The sequence below is a fragment of the Nipponia nippon genome, unplaced genomic scaffold, assembly GCF_047370975.1.
Source record: "Nipponia nippon isolate SJK-2023a ecotype South Korea unplaced genomic scaffold, ASM4737097v1 scaffold_8, whole genome shotgun sequence".
NCBI lineage: Eukaryota > Metazoa > Chordata > Aves > Pelecaniformes > Threskiornithidae > Nipponia > Nipponia nippon.
The window spans coordinates 21,560,864-21,585,452 of record NW_028262402.1 but is presented as its reverse complement, the minus strand read 5'-3'; the positions used below and the strand labels follow the sequence as shown (position 1 = coordinate 21,585,452).

The following is a 24,589-nucleotide window of genomic DNA, read 5'->3' as shown; positions in this document are numbered from 1 at the left end:
TTGCTAACTGAAAGTGCTGGCCTTGATTTGAGGTAGTTTGAGGCACCTGTGTATACATTCCTAAGAAACAAGCTGAAATAAACTGGTGAGAAACAATAGTGTGCAAGAGAAGTCTAAAGGATCTGTCTTGGCAAAAGAGGACAAAGCAATTAATTGCAGAATAGCTAACAGCAAATGACAGAGAGGAAGGGAACAGGCTGGTATCCATCCTGTGTGTTCCATGTTGGCAGTACAAGATAGATCAACAAGGAGCTGTCATAAATGGCGAGATTGCCACAAAGGACATGTCCCACTACATGACTCCTAAGCCTCTTTCTGCAGTAGTCATGACTCCACAAAGAGATGCATGCTGATGGTGCCTCAAAGAATGCTTTAGAAGAAATGCAACAGGAGTTTAGTTCTAGGATGACACTGCAGAAACCCTACTTTAAATAGTTTTTCAGAATACATTACCATTACCCTGGGTGTTTATTAAACTTTTCATGGTAAATGATCAAGAAACAGCTTCAGATCCCAAATATGAAGGCTTTTTCTCTTAAAAATGGTTTGCATATGGTTTTGTACAGTCACTTTATTCCATGCTGTACAGTTCTTAGGTTTAAAAAGGATCTTGTACACAAACATTAGAAAATGTTAAGCAAAAAAAGACTTCCTAATTTAAAAAGCTTGCTGTAAATGGCTAAGTATAATTACCATATCTCTGTGTTATAAAGGACACAAAGTTGCTATCGCTACTACCAAAAAAATAACACCTTGGCACTTACATCTTTTTCTTTTTGGAGGCTGTCTACTTTTTCTTTCAGTCGTTTGCATTCATAATCTAATTTATCAGCTTTCTTGGATTCTTCAGATAACCTGTTTTGTAGTTCAACTGCCTGTGAGAACAAGAATCAATAATTTGTCTGCAAATATTAATATGAAAACAAAATACACAAGACAAAGTAGCCAATTACCATGCACCATGAGTCATGTTGTAAACAAGTGAAATCGTTACCTATAGAACATACTAAAAACTCCTTTCATCAGTTGTTCTGTGTTTCAGCAAAACCAACAGCATTCAAATATTAGGTCTTAGCACAAGCAAAAGAAGCAAAAACTGTGAAGTATTTTCGTTACATCTAAAAACAAGAATTCAAGCCCAAGCATGGTTTACAGAAAATAACTATATAGTTCTATGGATCAAAGAGCTTAGGAAAAGTAGAAAAATCCTCCTGCATTCTGAGAAGCCTAGGAAAAAGAAAAAACCTCTGAAGAAAGCAAATTATCTACACCTTTTGTTAACTATTTCACAAGCCTCACTCAGAATTCAGCCACCAGTTTATTCAGCCAGGTAATGTTCCTTAACCTGAGATTTCCCTAATCATTTTTAATACACTAATATTCAGCCACAGGCTCATAAACAATTTTCTTTAGCCCAGAAGGGAACATTGCTAACAAAGTCACATGTATACTTTCAACTACAGATCAGTAAAGAGCTTTTAAAATAAAATGAGCAGAAATCTGAAAGTTGAGCAGAAACGATCAGTGAATGGGAGGCAAATCAGTGAAGTCTTGCCTTTTCAAAGCTCTCAGCCTTTAGCAGCAAAGGCTTATTCCTAGAACATCAGTAAAGCTCATAATGCAGAGCACGGAAGCAAGTAAGCTGAATAAAGACTGACCTGGAAACACAAAAGCTGAATGAAGACTCAGCTAAAGATGTACAGCTTCTTCTGAAGCAATTCATAAGAAGGCTTTTCCATGGCTTTTAGATTGCAGAGAAAGTGATTAATTTAAATTGTGAAGCAAAGCAGTAGCCATATCTACATTAAGACTGCCTAGTGGTTCTAATTACCTTTTATTTTTAATGTGTATAGCTATAGCAAAATAACTACCAGGCCTAAAAATCTGCATGGCCTTACATCTTAGAGAACGATTTTGCTGCTGCTGTTCTTAAATTAAAGGCTGCAAAAAAAGCACAGGCCTGCCATTTCTGAGATTATCAGATTAAAAAAAAAATCAAAATGTTAGATATGAAAATATTTCGTTTCTCAGATGTGACATCCATCACTGGGGCTATCAGCATAACTGCAAGTATAAAAATAAAAAATGCAGGCCTTCACCTGTCATTGTTTCCCCACTTGCAAAATAGGTATATTTTCTCCTCAAATGGAAACAAATGTGTTACTGTTTGTAATCACTCATGCTATGGTAATGGTATGTAGAAAAACACAGCAGGAAATAAATTGCCTTGAATCAGGACTTGGGAGTGTATAGAAAGATATGCAGCTATATGGTAACACAGAAGATTAGGGAAAAAAAAATGAACTACCATCACATTTACTAAGCATTCTCTGACACGTGGAATGAGTAAAGCAGGAACCTTGCAGCAAAGAAAAGCAAAACATACTGTTAAAAATATATTAGAATGCACATGCACAAAGGGGCTGAATTAAAATTACAAAAAATAATTCTGGAATCTTCACATTTCAATTCTTCATGCTGCAATAAGAAGTTTCTTAGCAAATGCTTCTGCTTGCTTTCAGAAAAGTGAAAAAAACTCTCTTAAATAAATAAATGCTATTATATCTCCCAGCCCAAAATTAATTTTGTGACTGGTCATGATTTACAGGCAGGTCTCAAAAGGAGCCCAGCCTTACAGACACTGAAGGCAAACACACTGTATGTTCATTTTGAGGCACTGTAGTTAGGTGAAGAAAACTCACATCCGTCATGACACACTTGAGGTTTATTCCGGTCTCAGCCAGCAGAACAGTTTTGTACAAATCAACAGCTCCTCAGACATGAAATCCTACCCATAAAACACAGGGAATGATTAAGCAAAGGAGGAGTACTTTTGCAGCACAAATGATGGGACTGCCCCTTCCAAAATCCTTATTGTTGGTGAAATAAGGATGATCAGATGCAGATGTTGAGGTTGCACACCTATATCACGTGCTCAGCTGTTCAGTGGAGTGAAATATTTGTTGCCAGTAAACATGATACTACTTGTGCGAAAGGCCATTGCTTTCTACATTACTTTTCCCTTTGATTGTTTGTTATTTCAGCACTTTTCTGGTCCAAGTTCTTTTTTTCTGGTAGAATCATTTGGACTGTATTTACAATTAGCCTGTAGAGGCTGCAATAAGATGGCCAGGTGCAGGCAAAAAAGCCATCAAGTCTTAGGGACACACATTGCTCCTGGGCTTGCAATGTTGTTTGTGGTTGTTTCTGTAGTCTTATTCTGCTGTAAGCTGACATATAGGGACCCCTGTGTCATGACCATTCGAGCTTATGAGCAGGCAGAAATACAGAGCAGGCACTACTACTTTAACGAACCACGCTCTGTCTGGCCCTGTAACAAGAATCCCAGAATGATGTCATGTCAGTGTAGTGTAGAAGCAGAGAGAAGATTAAGCACATATTCCACCTTTACAGAAACAGGATCACATGCCACTTTGATAAGCAAGAGGATAAACAGATAGCTTTCACTCCAGAGTGTGCTGGTGACACATTTTGTGCTCTGCTGTGTGCATATAAAAAATAGGGATGATATGCGTCCTTCTCCCTTCATAACTGGACAAATTCAGATGTATCAGACAAACTAGAACCTTAAAAAAAAAAGAGGTTACTTAACCACAGGAATAACTTACCTCAGCTGTGGTGCGTTCCTCACTGCTGGAAATTTGTAAGCGAAAAGTAGATACTTTTTCTGAAAGAAGAGGCTCTAATTCAAGCCCCAGTACTGAATATTAATTAGGAATAATTTGAGAAAAAAAACTTAGCACCTGTTCATTTTTTAAAAGTAAGAAATAATGCTTATTGGCAAACTAGTGTAAACTTGAAATAACGATAAGGATTGCAGAAAAGGAGGACAAACGTAGTACTTGCAAAACATGCAAGTCTTCTGAACACTAGAAGCTGTTTGTTCATAATTTCTGTTTTACTTTGAGGTATTAGCCATGTTATGAAGAGAAAGTGTTGTATAATACAGAGAACTGTTGCATTGATGATGTCTGTTCTCACCTGTCTCTTGTATGTTTCCAGCTGACTGCGTGCTGCGTTGGCCTTCCTCAGTTCTTCTTCCAGGCTCACGGTATTTTGCATGTACATTGTATTCTTCTCTTCTAAGAGTTTCACTTGCCGTCGCAAATCACCCAGGTCTTCCAATTTCTTTTTGTATGACTCTACTTGGCTTTCTAATTTGGCTACTTTATCAGAAGAATGCCTGGGGGGACAGATTTGTATCAAATTTGTACTTTGAAAACTAACAAAATTACATGTCCTGAAGCTTCCTCAGTATTTTGCCTTAATGCAGAAGACACTCTGAGACACCATGGGGAGAACAAGAAAGCAATCACATCCTCCTGTTACTAATGTTTTCACTTTTAAATTGTCTGCCTCCCTCCCATAACAATTTGTCAGCTCAAAGAGCTGCTGATGGAGGTACTTTTAGACACTATCACTCTTCCTAATACAGCCTTCCTATCTGCTTCTAATCCTAAAATAATAGTTAAAGCACCTTCATTCCCACCCATTTCCTTTCAATTCCAAATCAATCCTCAGTCCTGCATTTTACAAGGGTAAAGAATAATTTTTTCTGCCCTTTAATTTGTTTTAATGATAGACAGGAATAAAATCATAAAGACATATCTCCTGGGCAGCATATACCTGGTGACACAGAAGTACCATAACAGCTTTGGAGCCTGATTCGTTCTAAAAAAATGAAACACCAGGCTCCATCCATAACATTCCAGAATTTTTTTCAATACACCTGGTGCACTGCCAGGACAGCAATAGCCCTCACCCCCAACCACCCACACCCCTACTACTATTACTGTCCCTAGTTTCATTTTAGAATCAACCGATTTACAGACTCAATTTCCTATGAAATCTGGAGAATCACCTGTTGAATTGATGGTCAATTTATGAGACACTGAGGCAATCCAAATCTCCTTAACCCTCAGTGAAGTGCAGATCCTCTCTGTGGGGCAAGGAATTACTCTTTGAACCCATGCTGCCCACACAGTATAGAATTGTGCAGCCTGATGAGGTTATTCCTTATATTAATGACAGAGGAGGTAAAGACAGATAGCTTTGGTAGAAAGCTGCTGTTGAATTAGAAAAGGCAGTATTAAAATATGCCTTGCTAGAAAGAGTAATATGGGTGGGTAGTGGAAAATTGTACTGAATAACCCATGGCAGCAAGATGCCACTACTGAAGGATTACGTTCCATAGTAAAAGGCGGTGCCCCACCCTATGAACCCCTAGCATCATCAAATCATGACATCTTTGGGTGCTAAAATCCAGTGGCAAAGAGAGCTGTAACAGACGTTCATGTTAGCATTATATGATGAACCAAAAGCGCCACCCAAAGCCCAAATAATGCAAAGCCAAGAAAGGAAAGGGTCTAGTTTCCTGATGAGAACAGATGCTCAAGTCATGATGAAGGTGAGTAGAGAATACTCAAAAGATCAGTAAGTGACTTGTTATGACCATAAGATGGTGTAGGATTGCAAAGTTTACTAACAGTTATTGAATAGGTACATAATAAATAACTAATTTACTTAAGCAGAATCGTGTGGTGGTCTGTGTACTTAACTGGAGAATCCAAAAGAACCATGACATTGAGAAAGTGTTTGTATTTAATACTAAAATTATTTAAACAAAAGCTAATGAAGACTAAGTATACAAATTATATGGATTAAAAGTTAATAGTTAAAAAAGGGTTAATGGAACAGAGTTTACCTGAGTACATCTATCTCATCCTTCAAAGACTGAGCCTCCTCTGCCAACGTAGTAAGCTCTTCTGTTTGTTGTCTCAATTCAGCAATTTCCCTTTCTAGTTCTTCACAGCGTATTCGATAGTCATCTTTGGCAGCTTCTAATCTGTAGAAATGAAGTAGAACAGAAAATAATTTCTCAGCTTGAGCCACAGTTACCTTTCCTCATCCTCTCTAAAAACACAGGAAACGGCCTTCTGGTACAGTGAAGGAGAACAGCAGCCCAATGTGCTTATTCAAAAATGTAGAAGCAATTGACTTTTTTGATGCTCCGAATTTGATATCAGTCTATTTGGAAGATCACAAGGTAATGTATATTCTCAGAAAGGCAAATCCTGAGTTTTTCCTGTCATAGTCATTTTTCATAATGGAAGCTCAAGCAGAAATTTCCACTTTTTTTCATCTTCAGGCATACAGAGTTTGAACATGATATCTTTGTCCTAAGATTTTGTTCAGCTGTTCAACACCTATACACCTTCAACAATATTGACCTGGTTGTCAGATGTTCTAAATGCTGTAGCACTCTCACCAAGGTGGCTTGCTTTATTTATTTATTTACTTATAAAGAACCTGTGCCTGCCTAGTACCTTTGAAGAATCAAGTCATACATTTAGTTATCTAGTTAGTATGTAAAGAATCCAGACGAAAGTTTCTGGTGTGAACTACTTACATACAGCATACAGAGGCAAAGCTGCATTAACCTGGCAGCAAACAAAGAGAATAACTAAGAGAAAATTTGTCAAAGTATTTTGAACGAATGAACACGAAGTCCTATTGTGACTTTGATCCGAAATTACCATAAAAATAAGCCAGAAAAGGAGGTATGGGCATGGAAGAAAAACAAAAAAAAAGTATTCTATCCATTAATTCAAGGAGTTCAAAAAGAATCTGCAAGAATGGAGACCAGATAGTCAGTCGGCCATCTAAACCATGTACAACAAAGGTCTGGATGGTGACAGATCAGAACTGTCAAAGGACATAAAGAGGCAAGACGGGGAGAAAAACTTTTGTACCACAATGGGCATCAGTTATGCTGTACATTTGTCCTGTTTGGTCAGGTAGAGCTGGAGAAGGAAAACACACAAATTGCCATTAGAAACCACATGCTATAAAGGCAGGCGGAAGAGGTAACAGAGGTTGGGAGATGAGTCTCACACATGAAAAGGGTTTCGAAAGACCTTCAGAACCTAAAACTAGAGGAACAGGCAGTGCAGATATTGCATATGGGGAGAAAACCTGTTCAAACAGCAGTTGATAATAGACTCAGGTAGGAATCATTCCACAGCATGGAGATGAATAAGGAGAGATAAAAGAGGACATTAGAGACATCACTACGTTATTCCTTTACATGGTAAACGTACAGAAAGAAGAAAATCAGGCACTAGCTGCTGTGAAACAGAAACATTGAATAATTTTCAAGAAACTGAAGGGAGAAGGTGTGTCTGAATATGCAGGAAAGAGGCTTAGCAAGAGAAGTGGAAAAATGGCAAAACAGGCAAAAAAAGGAAAGTTACATGGCACCTGACATGAGAATTAGAAAAGGACACCCAGAAGAGGACAGGAAGAGGAGAAAAATTGGCAATGTAAAGAAATACCATAGTTTCACTCACAAAGGATAGGGAAAGTACAGCAACAAGAATGAAAAGATGATGAAGTGGACTAGCTTTCTTCAGCAGGATAGGCTTACACAGCCTGAAAGCAACAGTGAAAAGGACCACGAAGGATATTTGAAGAGGAACTGTATTTCCACATGTTGAGGAAATGCAAATGAAGAGCAGAGCTCACTTGCAGATAATATCCATCTTTCAGATATGAAACAATTTGTTTTCGAACTCAGAGAAGGACACACTTTGCTGTATAATAATACCACCTGTAGTACTGCCCATAGCAAACTATCAGCTAGGAATTCCTACACCTTAAAAATACAATCAGAATAATTTACATAGAGGAAAGCATGATACTTTTCATTCTCTGATTTTGAAAAACACAGGTGAAATGATTGCACACAAACAATTCAAAATAACTTCACAGAGTAGAGAGTGACATGTAGACAGCATTTCAGCAATAAGAAATGACGCATTTTTGTATGCTGGAGCCTGTAAAGAGGTAAATCATAACACATACATCACTGTAGAAACTTTACTACTGTGGTTATACTACCCATTATACTAATTTGTAATTGCCAGCAGAACCAGACCAGCTACAATCAATCTAACCAAGCGTAGCTTTTCTACCTGAATGTTTCCTCTTGGAGTTGTTCTAGTTGTGTCTGCAGCTGCAAGTGCCTACGACCTGCAGGGCTGTTGGGATCTTCAATAGAATCAGATTGATTTAAACGTTCCATCAAAATCTGGTTCTCGGCAAGCAAGCTGCTCTTCTCCTCCTGGAGGGCTGCAACCTGTTGTAATAAAAGCATAAACTGAAATAACTAAGCTATCCAGCTATAGAGAGCAATTTTCTTCATGTGCGTAATAAAGTATCAACACAAGCCACAAATGGAAACACGCGGGCTTCAATAATCATATTTCATAAGAATATACTGTAACATTAACAGGTATTCAGTTGCGATGTGATAGAACCAACATATTGCAACATTAGGGGCAGATTTACCACACGGAAAACATAACTATTCTTAACTGTATTTCGCACAAGCATCTAAAGTCTTAGTGATCACAGAAAATAAATTCATTATAATAAAGTCTGCATACTTTCCCAACAAACAAATAGAACTAGCCCTCCACAATAAAGCTTTTAAAACTGATTTCCAAAAGAAACAATGCCTATCAATCACACAGAGTATCGAAGTCTGAATATTGAAGGGATGGCTGTAGCCTTCCTAGATTTTTTTTTAATCCAGTGGACAATTACAAGCAGACCTGAAACAGGAACACAGTCCCAAAGATGACTCAGTTTCCACCAATGCTGTGCAAAACAGGCAGTAATGCAAAGAACCCAAAGTGCTGCAAGTCAAACAACAGCTGAAGCATGGGTTCATATGTTATTCCACAGTACAGAATTAGCATGCAGGAGAAGGGGAAGAGAAGGAATGTGAACATCTCAACAGAAGGAAATGCTTCAATAAGAGCTTGAATCATCAAATACACCAAAATCAACCATGACACACAAATCAGCTCCATTAATTCTAACAGTTACTGAGCTGCTTGGCAGAAGTCTGAATTATACTCCAAAGTAGGGTTGCAATGGCAATGCGTTTCACGGCTCCACTTCAGACTCCTCGTGTCTTCTGGATGAGGTATTCTTGATTTACAGTAAGGCTTAGTCTAAATCCATACACAGCTGATAGACTACCGTAACTTCTGATTGGGATTTAACTCTTAACTGAAACTGTTAACAGCAGCATAACCTCTATTAGTTCTCTAGTGCAAGAGTTGAACCACACAGCTCAAGCCCTTCCTACCTGAATGAAAAAAAGTTTTGTTAGTATGAATCATCTTAATACTGGCAACATTGCATCAAGGTAAGAAAACAATGAAATTCACTCTGCTACCACAAATAAAGCAAAATAATTACTGTGCAATTTTCATCTCCTTTTAAAAAACTATGTTTCCACAGTATACTTCTTGTTTTCAGCTGCCTAAAAATTAACACATCTCTTTCCCACTTCAAAATTAATATGTACAATATAGCAAACCTACCTGCATATCTAACTCATGACATCTCTGGGCAATTTCTTCTTTTGTTGCTAGTGCTTCATTTAATTCTTCTGTAGTTTTCTTCAGCTACCATAAACAACAAACAATTATAGTTTCATCACTCTCTGTGAAGTGTCTAAAAATATTCTGAACTACATGACTGTAAAATTATTTTTACATTTAGGTAATATATTAAATTTTTTGAAAACTTAAGCTATTCCACTCTTATAAAGAAACAAAGAAGCAGATATGATTACTGTTTAGTTTGTGTGACAGTAAAAAGTAAACATACTTAAAAGTAATATTTGGTCTTACAAAAATACATTAGAATTATCACATCTATGCTATGAACTGAGTCAAAAAATCTTGAAGAACTTGGGTCTGAAGAACTCATCAACTCTATACACTGAAAAACTGTCAATACCACTTTTCTTTACGGATGCAGAGAGTGCATAATTTCAGTTTTCAATCTACTTATGAATTACAGAAAGGACTGGAAGGTGGAATACAGGGAATGGACAATCAGGGTAAAATCTCTCTAGTCACTGGAAGCTACTCTTAGCGCACATCAGGAATACAACATGGTGAGGGAGAAGTCTACCCTTCTGAAAAAGGGCACTGAATCTTGTAAGCAGTAAGAAACATTCAGATACTTCCCTTCAAAGGCTTTACGTTCAAAGACATGTATCTTGCAAGTTTGCACACAAATGCAGTTAACATAACAAAAACATAGCTACAAGAAAATTGGCCTGATAAAACAGGTGCATGCATATTATGCATATAGAGATATAGATATGTATTATTATATATGATGAATTTTAGATGGGCTTTCTCAAACAGCATCATTGTATCTTACTTTTTCATGTTTATTTCTCAAGGGCCTGTTGACATACAAAAATTAATTCCATCTGCCAGAATTTACATACTTTTGCAGAGAAAGCATGATGGAATTAAAGAAAAAAAAAGACGGACTTCTTAATAAAGCAAAATGACTGGCCACTGATGTGCTATGATTGCAGGAAAAGAAACATCTAGTCTTAGATACCTGCCGATCAAGGTCAACGTAAGCATCATTTCCAACAGAGACTGGAGACTCTTTACTCATCAACTGCAATTAGATTACACTGGATTAGAAAAAGCAAGGATTTACTTTTACATTAAAAGCTAAGCTTCAATGAAATACCAAGCTGATTTTAACTTTTGGGAGCTTCAACCTGACTTCATTCAGAAGTTTTTAACTTCATTTTTATATATGACATATTCAGGAACAATTACAGAAAGAAATCTTCAGAATTTATAATATTTAAAACACTATAAAAGAAATCTTACATAATCTCTTTTTCTTCTGAAAATGCATATTCTTTATCAATGATGAAACCTACAGTACACTGCTAAGCATTTCACTGAAGAGGCATTGGAATGATGGTAGCTATCAACATACCATGCAAGACCTGCCTTTAATTGTTCTCTGCCAGTGGTTTTCATTTTTTGATCACCTGGAAGTTCACAATAAATTTATTTCTTTATTTAACTAAAGCTGGGGACATATCTATCTCGGCCAATTGTGCAACACAAAGGTGATCAAATTCCTGCTCTGGAGTTGTCCATAATTTGCAAATTTAAAAAGAAAGTCTATAGAGAGTATTCCTGAAATGAGTATTACAATTCCTTGTATACTAACCTATTCTATTGCAGGAATGGCTGGTAGTCTAGAAAACATTGCTTTTAGCCACGACTTTAAAAAAACAAAACAAACAAAGAAACCCCACCAAAACAAAAAAAAAGCAAGCCCTCTAAATCGACTGATGTGCTTACTAAAAGATAAAAAGCTGATAAGAAAGTAAGTTTTCTTTCAGTAGCCCACTAATCAGCAACACAGGTAGTTAAAAGTTAAATCAAATTGTAACAGAAGTTGTAGCCCAAAGACCTCCTCCCACCCACCTCCAGCAAACATGCTGAGGTAAAGTTATTACTGAAAGTTCTAAGACACAAAAAGGAACAGTCTTCCAAATAAGAAATATGTTGTAACTAACTGAAAAGGCAGCATTATCTGTCATCCTGTCCAAACACAAAATGGTTTACAAATTCTCCAATGACACAATTCATGGAAGTTAGTTACAATCAAAAAGGCCCTATCCTAACCAAAATCAAGACAAGATTTCTTTCCTAAGTCCTCCTGTCCAGCCTGCTTACTCTCTCCAGAGACAGGGCTTCCTTTATTCCCTCCAGAAATCAGTGCTTTTGCATTACATTTTGTTGCCAAAGTTCCTCGGATACACAGCACAGAGCTTTCATTTCTTCTCCATCCTTTCTGTTTATACCACTGTGTACAAGTGAAAATCTCTTTGACGTTTACATCATTCTAATATTTACACACTTAGGTTTCTCTCCATTTCCCTGTCTCCTTAATTGGGATTTAGCCGCCTACAACATGCTTAAACTCATGTCTGTCCTCAACAGTCCTCCTCAGACCTTGACATTTGTTGCTAACTGGTGAATTCCTTCCATTTTGTCTACGTCTTTACAATGACAAACTACTCTCAAGAACCATTCCATGAAGCCCAGACTCTCTGTAACAGTGATTAGAAAGTTCCTATCCTCAGAGCTGTCCCCTGAAAAATGAAGTCACATGTCTTTTTCATTACCATATATAGAGGCATTACAAACTTGTATTTAATTTAGGGCCATGTTTTCTAAGCTGACTATCACTTCGTCATCCAAAACATGAATTTTCAATCCCTCTTTGCTCTGTGATGTTTATACACATTTCCATTACTCCATTTCACTAGCTACTGTTCACTAGCTACTAGCTTTTCCAGATGACTAATAGGAATATCCATATTAACCAAATACTGAACTTTTCTCCACATTCTATATCCCACAACACTAGTCACAGACACACTTCAGACACTAAGTTCCATCCGTTAAGCCAGTACTTTCTGACTGCCCAGCCCCAGGCTGCATGCAGCCTGGATGGGTGCACAACAATACGTCCCTGACAGTCACCACCCCTTTCTGGCCCTAGCACAACTTCCTCTTCAGAAACCCAGCTCAGTGGGCCTGCCCGAGACTTACTGTAGGAGGAATACAGGAGGCTGCACAACCCACTAGAGGCCACTGTGGTGTTGCTGCCTTCTGTGGATTACCGTAAAGGAAGCAGGCCCCAGGTCAATAATATAATCCCTTCATTCTTCAATGGGTTTTGCCATCTCTCCCAAACCTTCCTACCCTTGAGAACCCCTAGCAGAAATGTCCAGAAAAGAGGACATTAGCTGAAGAAGGATTAGGCGGTGGAGATACATGGTGTGGATGTAGCGTGAATGTTACACAGAATTTGTGAACTTAACCCCACGGGGTGCATCAGGAATGTCATGGGAAGTTTGCATGAGGCACTGAGGGCAAGAGCCACAGCCATGTGCAGATGACTGACTCAATGTGACAAGAAGCATCTTGCAATATTATGGCCTGTCATATGGTGGGGATGCTACAGAAGAAATCTAGAGGATGGTGCTACGTCCAGTAGCACAACGAGACAAGGAACAGGAATGAGACTGCCAAATTACTCACAAGTAATACAGGAATCCAACTTCTGATCATCAGTTAACAATAAACTAAAGTTAAGAAGTGGGGTGAAAAGGGAGAGTTATCAGGGTGAAGGATTGTCTCCATCTTTTCCCTACACATCTCCCCACGTATTGGAGAGAACAATGGTATATGTAAGCAAATGTCTTGACTGTGCTCTGCTTCTGGATTGCCTCTACCCAGTTTCTCCCTGCTTAACAGCAAACACTTTACTGTAAACAGCACAGCTAATAAGGTACAACTCCATCCACCTATCCAAACTTCTCTCTCTTTAATAAGATTTCCTGAAAAATTCAAGAAAAGTTTTACTGAATGATGTGGTTTAGGATTCCATACAGATATGTATGTCAACTCAAAACACACACTACACCTTCCATCCACCTAAAAAATATAAGGTAACAGGCTTGCCTAGTTTCCCCTATTCTTCACTTTGTTTCTTGTCAATCAGCATTCTCTGATACTACTGAAGTTTAGAGCTCCAAAATGCCCAGTTACCTGCTCAATGGCATATTAGCTCTTTCTGCATTACTTATTACTAATCTGATTATACTAGTAGATCATTATTAATTTTTAAAGCAAATTTTCTTTCTGTGTTCTGCTATATATCTCCTCTATGTACAAACTCACATTCAGACAAATTCCCAAAGTATTGCTATAGTTTCAGTGCTTCACATGCAACCTGCAACTGTGTTATTAGAACACATGGTCTTGGGAGGCATGGGTCAATGCCAATACTTTTGAGTTTAGAGTGGCCGTTTATTTCATTTGTATTTCAATTGGCTGACTGAAGAGAATAAAAAGCAGAAGGAAGCGGCCTTCCCATTCTACCTCCACAGCTGCAAGTTTTCTTCAGGAGCAAACTACAGGTGGGCATAAAGGTCCACCGTCACAATTTTGCAGCACTGGAACTAGCTTTCAGCTCCAAACTCACAATTTAGCTTAAGTATAGTATTATCATCTGTTTTCACATGTACCTTTAATGGATGATGATGTGCAGAGATTTTACAAGTGAACTGATTATAAAAAGGGAAATCGAAAAAGTGCCTGCAAAATCAAGCAATTGCATCAGGCCTCTACAGCAGAAGGAAGAGTCTGCTTAAGAGCTTCCCACAGTGAAAAAGCAAGCAACTAGCATTTACTTCCTTGCTCTTTTTCTGGCTTATTTTGCATATTTAGAACGAAGACTTGAAGTAGCACGAGTACTTGTTCAAATAATCAAAATGTCACTTAAAATCAAGAGAGCTTATTCCATGGTGAAGAGGTCAATCTGGATTTTAAGTGGTACAATAACCTGGACAAGATGACAATTTCTATAATTCTTTGTCTAGTTTTATGGGAAGGAGTTGTCATTCCCTGTTAAACCTTTACATCTAAATATTTTCATGCTCAAAGCTTTGGTATGATGTCTTACAAAATACTTGTAGATCTGATAATTTTATATTATTAAAGCCTTCACTTTTTAACTGCTTTGCTTGTGAAATATGAACAAGTTGTGTTGTCATGGATACATAAAGACTAGGGAAGGGGTAAAACTATCACAAAATCTGCATGCAAATAACCTGAATTATGAATGCTTTTTTTCCCCCTACACGATTTGCATGATTTTGCAAATGCAGCTGCACCACTTAGTTGATGTTAAAAGTTCGAAACATTTGCTTTATCTGAAATGCTTCTTCTACAGCTGCTAATACTGTACAAGCTCATTTAAGTGCCCATGACACAATGTCAAAATCCAGCTTCTGTATTCAGAAGGTTGTTTTTCTCTTTTAAAACATTATTTCTGTTTGTTTGCTTTTTAAGAGCCAAGGTTACGTATGACACAGTGTGTATCCTTTAATGCAGCTGGACTTTCTTCTTCCTCCAGTACTGCTGACAGACCCAAGGAAATATTTTTCTATCATTTCATAGCTATTCAAAAGCCACTTTTACTTCAGACAAGATGAACCTTTAAACAGTCAGGACAAAATACCGGGGGGAGATGGACCCCACAAAACCTAACAGTTTCTGCTTTGTGGAAGTAACACAGTTGGTATTAGTTCAGACAGGAAGTACCTTTTGCTATGCACCCCAGGCAAATTTTGACACTACCTCTAGTACTTCGCTGTTAAGAGCCTGTTCTGACTCTCAACTTGACCTGCAGAGACACCTGCTAACTGATCAAGTTTAGAGATGTTGTAAACAGCAAAGGCTTTTTTTCCCCAGCTATTACTTCCATCAATAATGAACGTGGCTGCTCAAAGAAAAGACTTGGGAAAATCACAGCAGAATTTCCAAAGGATGTCAAGGAAAGGAAAGGAAAGATGAAATACATAATGGCCAAAATAATTTCTGTAAGGAAAGATTTTTTGCCTTTAAAAAAAATCTGCAAATTATGAAATTAAAAACTATGTTATATTATACATAGTAACATATTAATTGCAAGTAATAATAAACTATAATAATATAAACAGAACATAGGAGTATTTATTACAGAATATACAATACATAATTTATAATTATATGTAATATTTTTTGCAATATTTTTGATAGCTCTATCATTTTTGCTCTTCCTCTATCTTGTGCACAGCTTGCATTTAGAAATACACATCTGCAGATTAGAATCTAAGAATCTAGGTAGTGGCAATACACCAGATCAATTTGACTGCACTGAAAAAATAACAGAAAAGCATTGTTGAATTTATGAAACCTTTATGGAGCATGAGGCACACTTTATTATTAATATTTTATTTTAAACATTTAAATAAGTGAAGAAAGGAAATGCTGAAGAGTTACAAGTTATTAAAAAAACTGAAATAACCAAATAAAATTTAAAACATAAAATGTTCCTTCTTCCATTTAAAAATCAGCTGCTTCATGCAAAAAACAAAGAAAACAGGGCCGAGGCTTTTTCTACTGTGCCTCATGAAATATTTTCATGGTAAGATTATTTATGAAAATCAAAGAAGTATCAAAAAACATTTATATGTGCTTTGCTAAAACAGAAAAATTAATTACATAATACATCAGTAAAGCTTAGAGAGGTCTTTTTACATACCTAATTTTGAGGAAAGAGTACTGCATGTCAAATGCTATGAAATGTTTGGATTAGGTGACATATCAACTTTTCAAATATGCATATATAGCTACTCTCCTAGACGCTTTATTTTGGTGTCTCCTACATATTGCTTAGTCCAAGCCACTTGGATTCTGAGAGCTGCTCTGAGTCCAAGAAATAGAAAAACCTCCTTAAATCCAGTGAAGTTTCACCCCTCCAAAGACACAGACTGCAGCTGTCAGAGTAGACTCTCCGGATCTAAATTCTTGTTAGTATAATAGAATATCTCAAGTTGGAAGGGACCCATAAGGATCATTGAGTCCAACTCCCTGCTCCTCACAGGACTACCTAAAACTAAATCATATGACTAAGAGCATCGTCCAGATGCTCCTTGAACACTGACAGGCTTGGTGCCATGACCATTTGCCTGGGCAGCCTCTTCCAGTTACCAACCACCAACTCTGCAAATAACCTTTTCCTAATGTCCAGTCTGAACTTCCCCTGATGCAGCTTCGTTCCATTTCCTCATGTCCAAAGACTGGTCACTAGAAAGAGGAGATCAGGACCTCCCCCCCTTGAGTAAGTTGTAGACTGCCATGAGGTCACCCCTCAGCCTTCTCTTCTTCACGCTGAACAAACCAAGTGACCTCAGCTACTCCTCGTAAGTCTTGCCCTCAAGACCTTTCACAATCTTTGTCGCTCTTCTCCAGACACACTCAAATCATTTGATGTCCTTCTTGTATTGAGACACCCAGAACTGCACACAGTACTCGAGGTGGAGCCGCACCAGTGCGGTGTAGAGTGGGACAATCACCCCCCTTGGCCAGCTAGCTATGCTGTGTCTCATGCACCCCAGGATACGGTTGGCCCTTTGGGCTGCCAGGGGACACTGCTGATGCATATTCAACTTGCCATCAACCCAAACCTCCAGATCTTTGTGCAGGGCTGCTCTCCAGCCTCTCATCCCCCAGTTTGCACATATAACCAGGATTACCCCATTCCAAGTGGAGAATCCAGCACTTGCTCTTGTCAAATTCCATACGGCTGGTGATTGCCCAGCTCTCTAGTCTATCCAGATCTCTCTGTAAGGCCACTCTACCCTCAAGGAAGTCCACCTAGTTTAGTATTATCATCAAACTTCCTTAATGTACATTCGATTCCTGTCTCCAGATCATGTATAAAAACATTAAAGAGCGCTAGCCCTAAAATTGACCCCTGGGGAACCCCACTAGTGACTGGCCACCAGCCTGATGTAACTCCATTTACTGTAACTCTTTGAGCCCAACTCGTCAGCCAGTTGCTCACCCAAAGTATTACGGACTTGTCTAGCTGTATGCTGGATATTTTGTCCAGAAGCATACTGTGAGAGACAGTATCAAAAGCTCTGCTAAAATAAAAAAAAAAAAAAAATAAAAAAAAACCAAAGCCACACATGTACTTGTTTCCCTTGGTCAACTAAATAGATACACGACCTTGTCATAAAAGGAAATTAAGTTAGTTCAGCAGGACCTTGCCCTCCTGAACCCATGCTGGCTATGACCAATGACTGCATTGTCTCTCAAGTGTTTTTCAATAGCTCCCAGAATAACCTTCTCCGTAATTTTGCCAGGCACGGAAGTGAGACAGGGCTGTAATTACCAGGGTCTTCCTTCTTTCCCTTATTGAAAACTGGGACAACCTTTGCCAGCTTCCAGTTGACTGGGACCTCTCCAGACTCCCAAGACTGTTGAAAAATAATGGAGGGAGATCCCGCTTTCAAAGTGTCTCAAAATTTTTGAGACACTTTCTGACCTCTTCGTTAAGCGCCTGAGATCCTCCTCATTTAGTTCTGAATGCCTTGGTTTTCTAAGCAGCTTGGAAGGTAGCATTAAAATCACTAAGAACTGCACCAGTACCTGAATAGTAAGCTTTTTGATTCACTGAGTTTCAAATATCTGTTCCAGAAGAACAGACCCTCATCCTGCGATTTCTCCCCACTTCTACTCCCCACGTCTGACAAAGGGCACAAACACTAAACAAGTTCAATGCCTACTCATGAAATGACGAAAACTGCGGGCTGCTTCAGATCTATTTTATCAAATGACGATTTTCACAAAAATCAGAGAGATTTTCAACAGAAGGAGGGAAGATAAGAGAAGGTTTTCTATTTTAAGATAGTGCAAAATAAAGTGATGCTGAAAGTTGGGTTTAATAAAAGAGGACATTACAAAAATCCACCAAAACATTGTATTACAGTTAAAAAGAATGCAAAAGTAAAAAACTCCAAAACCCAGGCAAACTAGTGCTTGGCAGCACTCACTGGAAGGTGATTTAGTATAAGGATTCTTTCAATGCTCATTTGAAAAGCCCTCTCTGCAATGTTACAGATAGCACTCCACACACAGACAACAGGATGTACAACTGTATGGATACAGCATTGGTCAAAGTGATAACAGGGGGCGGGGTCCCTGTAGGCTCACTGACATCTCTTTCTCTATCCAGACATTACAGAAAAGTGAAATTGCTCTAGAGCAAAATGTGGAAATTAGTTTCTCTTGTTCAGGTTCAGAAGAAACAGGATTACCAGCCATTTCCTGCTTTCCTTAGTGGCCTGCCCTGCAGTAAACCTTCATCTATGAAGACTGATAGGCACTTCACTTATGGGCACTTCAGACTCCTAAAAAGTCACATGGGGACTTCATGGTTATAGTGGTCATTAACACTGTGGTTTAATTTTCACTGTGGTTTTAATTTACTACTGAACAGCACTTTTCCAAAATACACCGCAATACTTACTCAGTTGTGAAAACATATTAGCAAAAATACTTTCATTAGCCTATTCATAACACTACAGCCAACAAAAGAATACTATGCTATCCATTTCTCTTTCTTTTCACGTTCTAGTAAAAAAAAATTAACAGTCCATGGAGTTTTGCATTTTCAAGGTACAAATTTTGAAGAAATTCTATTTGGTTACTCATATAAAAGCAGTCCAGTGTACTTCAGGAGCCACAGGGTGGGAAAGGTAAAGGTAAAGGAAAGGGAACCCAGTATCAAAAATATCTAGAAGTTTCAACCTTCTAGATTTAAAGAAAAGTGGGACATTCAATCAGAGTTCCTTGACGTAAAGCAAGTTTACTGATTTGTTTTTCTAAGGAAAAATAAGATATTTTTCAATGTAAAATAGCAAAATCTATGCCCCTTATTTTTTTTTTTACTTCCAACTAAGTTTTTCCGAAGTGGGAAAAAGCATACTTCTGTAAAATACTGAAAGGCTAAACTTTTACACACTGTGGGCATCCCAGCATACCTCCTGAATGGCTGTCATGACAACATGTTGAACTGATTCTTCCATCATCATTATGGTCTGGATGTACTCTGAAAATAAGAGCATTCCGAAAAGTCACTGTTGAAACTCAAGTCACAAAGAACACGAGGTCAGAAGCTGCATCCTTCCTACAAAATGACTAGGTGCCATAGATGACATCGAAATGCACAATCACCAGTCAAGTCCCACCCCAACAAGCTCAACAAGACTTTATGAGAAGTATGTTTAGACATAACTCCAGGCTCCTTGGAACTCTGTAACAATGAAAAAAGTACATGAATGTGATCCATTTTTTTTCCTTCTGGTATCTCACACCTCTGAAATAACTACTTACACTCCTTCTCTCACTTTGTTCCCAAACTACTCAGTACTACAAGTACACGATCCATGCATAGGTTGTCCTTTTCCACAAGTTTAACAATAATGTCCTACCTTCCTACAGCATCCTCATTTCAAGGCATTTTCATATCTGTTCTTGCTCTCTGTTCTTATTTCTGTGCTGTTTCACTAGTAAGTCACCTCCACTTTTTCATTCCTCACCTATGTGTAGATGTGACCTGCACAACAGGTACCTTCTAAGATGATACAGTGGTTAGGAGGACAAATTCTGGCATTTAGACCAAGTCAAGGAGTTTATGACTTGCCCAGTATCATATGGTTTCCAGTCAGATATGATGAACTTTACATGTGACCTGTATTCTTTTAATGATTTGCCCAAGAGGAAGACGCTTGGAATCAGTCACCTCAAAGTGATTAATTAGGTCATGTCAAGTCTCACTCAAAGTATAAAAAACTAGACTGTTCCGATATTTCAAATATGTACGTTTTTAATGTCCAGACTGAAAGAGTAAGAGAAACAAAGGAATAAGATACACTTCCCACTTGAGGATGACAAATGGTCACCAAAAGGAAGGAAGATAATTTTACATAAAACAGAGAGGACAGGAGGCCTAATAAAACAGAATTATTTATGTACTCATGGAAGAAAATTACCTCTCTTTTAATTAACAGGATAGCCAGACTTTCTCTTGATTAAGGGATGAATAAAAGTAATCTCTGAATGAGAAATTAAAGTAATTTAGACACCTGAGAAAACTGAAAAGGGGAAGTTAGCTATAAAAGCTAAGATGCATCATGCAAGAGAAAAACAAAAGGTCTGAAAACCTGGCTGCCATTTTGTCAGAAAGGAAACCAAAATGAGTTAAATTAGGAAGACACAGATATTTGATGTGACTTTCATGTAAATACAGTAAACATTGTTTTACTTACCCACATGTATTTTATACACGTATTCCTATGCTTCCTGTTTTAAGTGTTAAGTAGTTGCTTTGTTACCTTAACCTGGCTGGAATTAAGTATACTTTAAGATAATTGACTACCAGTAAGACACCCTGCACCCAAGGCAGGTTTAGAGCATGAGATTTGGGACACTTCAACAAGCATCTGCATTGTTCATCACATCCTCTGTGGCACCTGCAGGAAAAATGAATGGGTCCCTATTTTACCTGTGCAGGTCAGATAGACAGCTGGTGCCATGGGAGTCATGAGAGGCAGAAGTCTCTTCCAGTGACTGCTGAACTGGGATTCAATTGCCTAACAGATGCCTCAAGTGACATTTTGGGCGCCCTTAAGGTATCACGCTCAGTCTTTAGCTACTGCCCAGAAGGGCATGGTTGCCAACATTACTTTTTCCTATTTCCCAACCCCATGCAAAATTCTCAGAAACTACAGTATCCCAAATTACACCAGACATATCTTCGGACCAGCCCCCAGTCATACTGTTGGCTCTTGGCCATGTAATAAGATGCTGACTGGAATGCATTCCTAAAAGCCAGAGTCATACAGAATAGTGCAACCACATTTGTTGATTCTTAACTATCCCGATCTACCTGATAAATGGTTAAAGGGTGGGCCCAAGAATTTTCCTTTATAGAGCGCCTTTTCAGCTCAGCAAACAAAAATTGAAAATAAGTATGTTGGAAGCAAAACCAGTTCCACAGTTTGAGACTCCAGAACTACTGAAGTTTATAACAAAACAACTGTTATTATCTGTAGGACAAAATAATGTCAGCACTGAAAAAAAATTCATTTGTATTTGACAGCAACCTGAGAAATACAATTTTTCCCCAAAGTATTTACACAACAAGCTGGATTCTCATTCATTGCCTGGGAGAAAACATGCTTTCAAAATGTAATACCTTGCTTCTGTTCACAATTCACAGCACATCCCAAAATAAGCTGAAGCATTCTCCCAAGCTCCGCAGCATCAGCATGCTCTCCAATCAGGTTGACATCAGGAAGGGTGAAGTCATTAATCTGTTGCCCCAGAATCTGCATAAAGACCCAGCACATACATGTGTGTATCGCTACACATACACACGTATTTCAAAATACAAAGATGATTCAGGATCAACAAGAACAACTTGTATTTTAACATAGTTTTCAATCCACCTTTAAAACAAACTAAATTACCTAACACCTAACATCTAAATATTAAATCATACTGCTTGACACAACTAATATTTAGGAGAAGACAAACCTGACTGTCTCAACTAATAAGAAACTATTGGTTTCAGACTTAGCAAGATCTTTTTCTGCAGATAAGAAAGGTAACAAAGGCAGGCTTCCACGGTGATCAACAGCACATAGATAATGAAAAAAAAATTTTCAGCATTCCATTAAAAAAATCTTACTCCTAAAAATGCCTTATGTAGCATAAAATATTACATACAAATCTCACATTTCTTACCACTAGAAAGTCAGAAATTGAAATATTTCACTTATGCAATACATGTGTCTAGCACTGACGGATGACAAATATAAGACAGTAAAAAATTCAATCACTTGGCCTCACACTTTTAGAAAATTTAAGGATATTTAGCAAGTCTCAGAGCTAAGAAAGCTAGTTCTATGGAAGAGAATTTGAGGTAATAGTACAATACATAATTAAACAGCCCACATGCAGAAAGAAAAAAAAAAAAAAAAAAACGAAGCAAAACAAAAAACCACGTGACTTACAATTAATGTAATCTGATTTATAATTAAGAAGGATTTACATTAATGATTGTCAGTAGAAAGAATTAAACAATTCTGCTAAATTGTTCATAAAGAGCTTTCAGGGGGCTGAGAATATGAATATGAAATATGGAATTAAACACATCTCTGACACATTAATTGCAGATAAAAAGAAACTGTCACTTCTTAAGCAGGGTGCGATAAAGAAACAATGACTATGGCGGGAATCAGTCACTTATTTGCCGGATGCCCTTTTTCATGTTAATACTCAAGAAAAACAGAAAATCAGGTAAAGGTATTTATAAAAAACATTTAACAGATGTTTATGAAGAATACATGGAAATCAAGCCATTCAAAAGTTTTTCAGGGTTGGGCTTTGTGGGATTACTGTGGTTGAGTTTGTTCTTGTTTTGTATGGTGTTTTTTGTATTGTGGCATTATTATTTTTTTAAACAGCTTTCTCAAAGAATAAGTACCAACACTACTAAAAGTGTCTGTATACTTTAAAGGACACAGATTTATTCCTGTTGGAAAAGACTTCCTTTGGTCATTCTAGTGAGAAAATAAGAATTCTGTGAATGCATCAAGCACAATGGAAAATATTACCATTGTATATAGACTGCCATAATACAGTAAAACACAATATTCTTTGAATTATACAAATCTGATATGTGTTTATATATTGATCTGTAGTTCCTCAATTTCTTTCAAATGCAATACCAGATTTAAGTTAATAATACTACAACAGCTCCATAGTTACTGATAATATAATTGCTGTTGAAGAAAGCTGAAGGGAAAAGGGAGGCACTATGAAAAAGCCAAGGATGCAAAAGTGTAAATAGAGGATTTTTAAATAAACACGAGATACAATTTTAATTCAACAAAAAAATAAATTCAAAGAAATATAAAAATGAAGGACAGACTCTGCAATAAATAACCTGAGATGAAAAAGAGCATTTTTCCCCTTTTTTAATACATAAAAGACCTTAAAAAAAAAAAAAAAAAAGAAAGTTTCAATTCCAGAGCAGCAGAGTTCTGCAGCAAGATTACAAGGTATAACAAAGCATGCAATCTATAAATAGGTAACTTTGGCTTCTTGTTCTTCCATACTATAATTGACAAAGACAGCAACGTAGAATAGCTATTGAAAGACTGGCCCCCTGAATGCAATACAAATTTTTTAATTTTTGAAGATGAACAAAATTAGCATATACATTTTTCAAAGGCTTTTAGCTACATCAGGTAAAATCCATATACATTCACATCCATATTTTTGTAGAAGGTGGCTGCTAGGAGAGGGTATCAGGTCGAGGAAAACATAACCAGGATTCATAGTAGAATCCAGATCACCTCCATTATCACCACAAGCATTGCCTCAGCAGAAAAAAAAGAAACCAAATCAAAATCAAGTCAAACTTATAAATGCGCATTACCTTTGCAGAACTTAAACAGCTTGAAACAGCTCAAAACTTGCTTAGTACTAAAGTTTTCACACCAGAAATTTAATAATCATACATACCACCTAGCTGAAAAGAAGCTGGCATCACTTTGTCAAAGTAATATTCATTTTCAATAACAAAAAACTTATTTTCTTCTTTCTAGAATTGTCAGTTATGACCAGCTTGCTTCACCATCAATTTTCAAAATTTATTTCAACATGGATACCTGACCGTTTACTGAATATAAGCTTATGAGTCTAACTTTTTCTTTCTGCAAATCTGCTCACTTTTAAAGACTTAAGTTTATTACCAAATGTCTTCCTCTCCCAAGTATTTACGGGAAGCTCATATGTTGAGACAAGAAATGTCCAGGACGTACACATTATGGATTTTGTGCTGCAGCCTGTACAGATCAATTTGCCTCAAAAGATCACTGAAAGTAAAAGCATGTTTCAGCTGAAGATTCACTGCTGAAAAAAATACTGTATTGTATCTCCTCTGGAGTGGTTCATTTCTGAGTTTGCTCAATAGTCTAAGTGAGAATGCCAAGGGCAGACTCCAATATCTAGGATTAAAACATTCCATTGAAAATTTTAATGTGGGGAGAGACTAAAAACGCTCTTTACTCCATCTCTTCAAGAGAAAAGGAAAGAGGCAGTCTTTAGCTGGAGAGGGGCAGGGGGTGGGGGGGAGAGGAAATCAGACACAGGTACTATTAAAAGTCCACCATCAGAACACAGTCAGCAAAGACATCTACTGTTTGTATAACAGAATTTGCACATCAGACTCCTCTGGAAGC

At 37.5% G+C, this 24,589-nt stretch overlaps 1 protein-coding gene across 12 annotated transcripts in view; it reads right to left on the bottom strand.

Annotated features, from left to right (window-relative positions):
• HOOK3 (hook microtubule tethering protein 3) overlaps window positions 1–24,589 on the bottom strand; it is a 96,169-nt gene that overhangs the window by 35,736 nt on the left and 35,844 nt on the right. For all 12 annotated transcript variants that reach the window (XM_087742420.1, XM_087742419.1, XM_087742414.1 and 9 more), the window contains 8 exons: window positions 21,535–21,667; window positions 19,319–19,386; window positions 10,459–10,521; window positions 9,417–9,500; window positions 7,995–8,158; window positions 5,726–5,866; window positions 4,003–4,204; window positions 765–875 (listed from right to left, as the gene is read on the bottom strand). In XM_087742420.1, coding sequence (XP_087598546.1) covers window positions 765–875; window positions 4,003–4,204; window positions 5,726–5,866; window positions 7,995–8,158; window positions 9,417–9,500; window positions 10,459–10,521; window positions 19,319–19,386; window positions 21,535–21,667 — 966 coding nt within the window. The remainder of the gene's footprint in view (window positions 1–764; window positions 876–4,002; window positions 4,205–5,725; window positions 5,867–7,994; window positions 8,159–9,416; window positions 9,501–10,458; window positions 10,522–19,318; window positions 19,387–21,534; window positions 21,668–24,589) is intronic.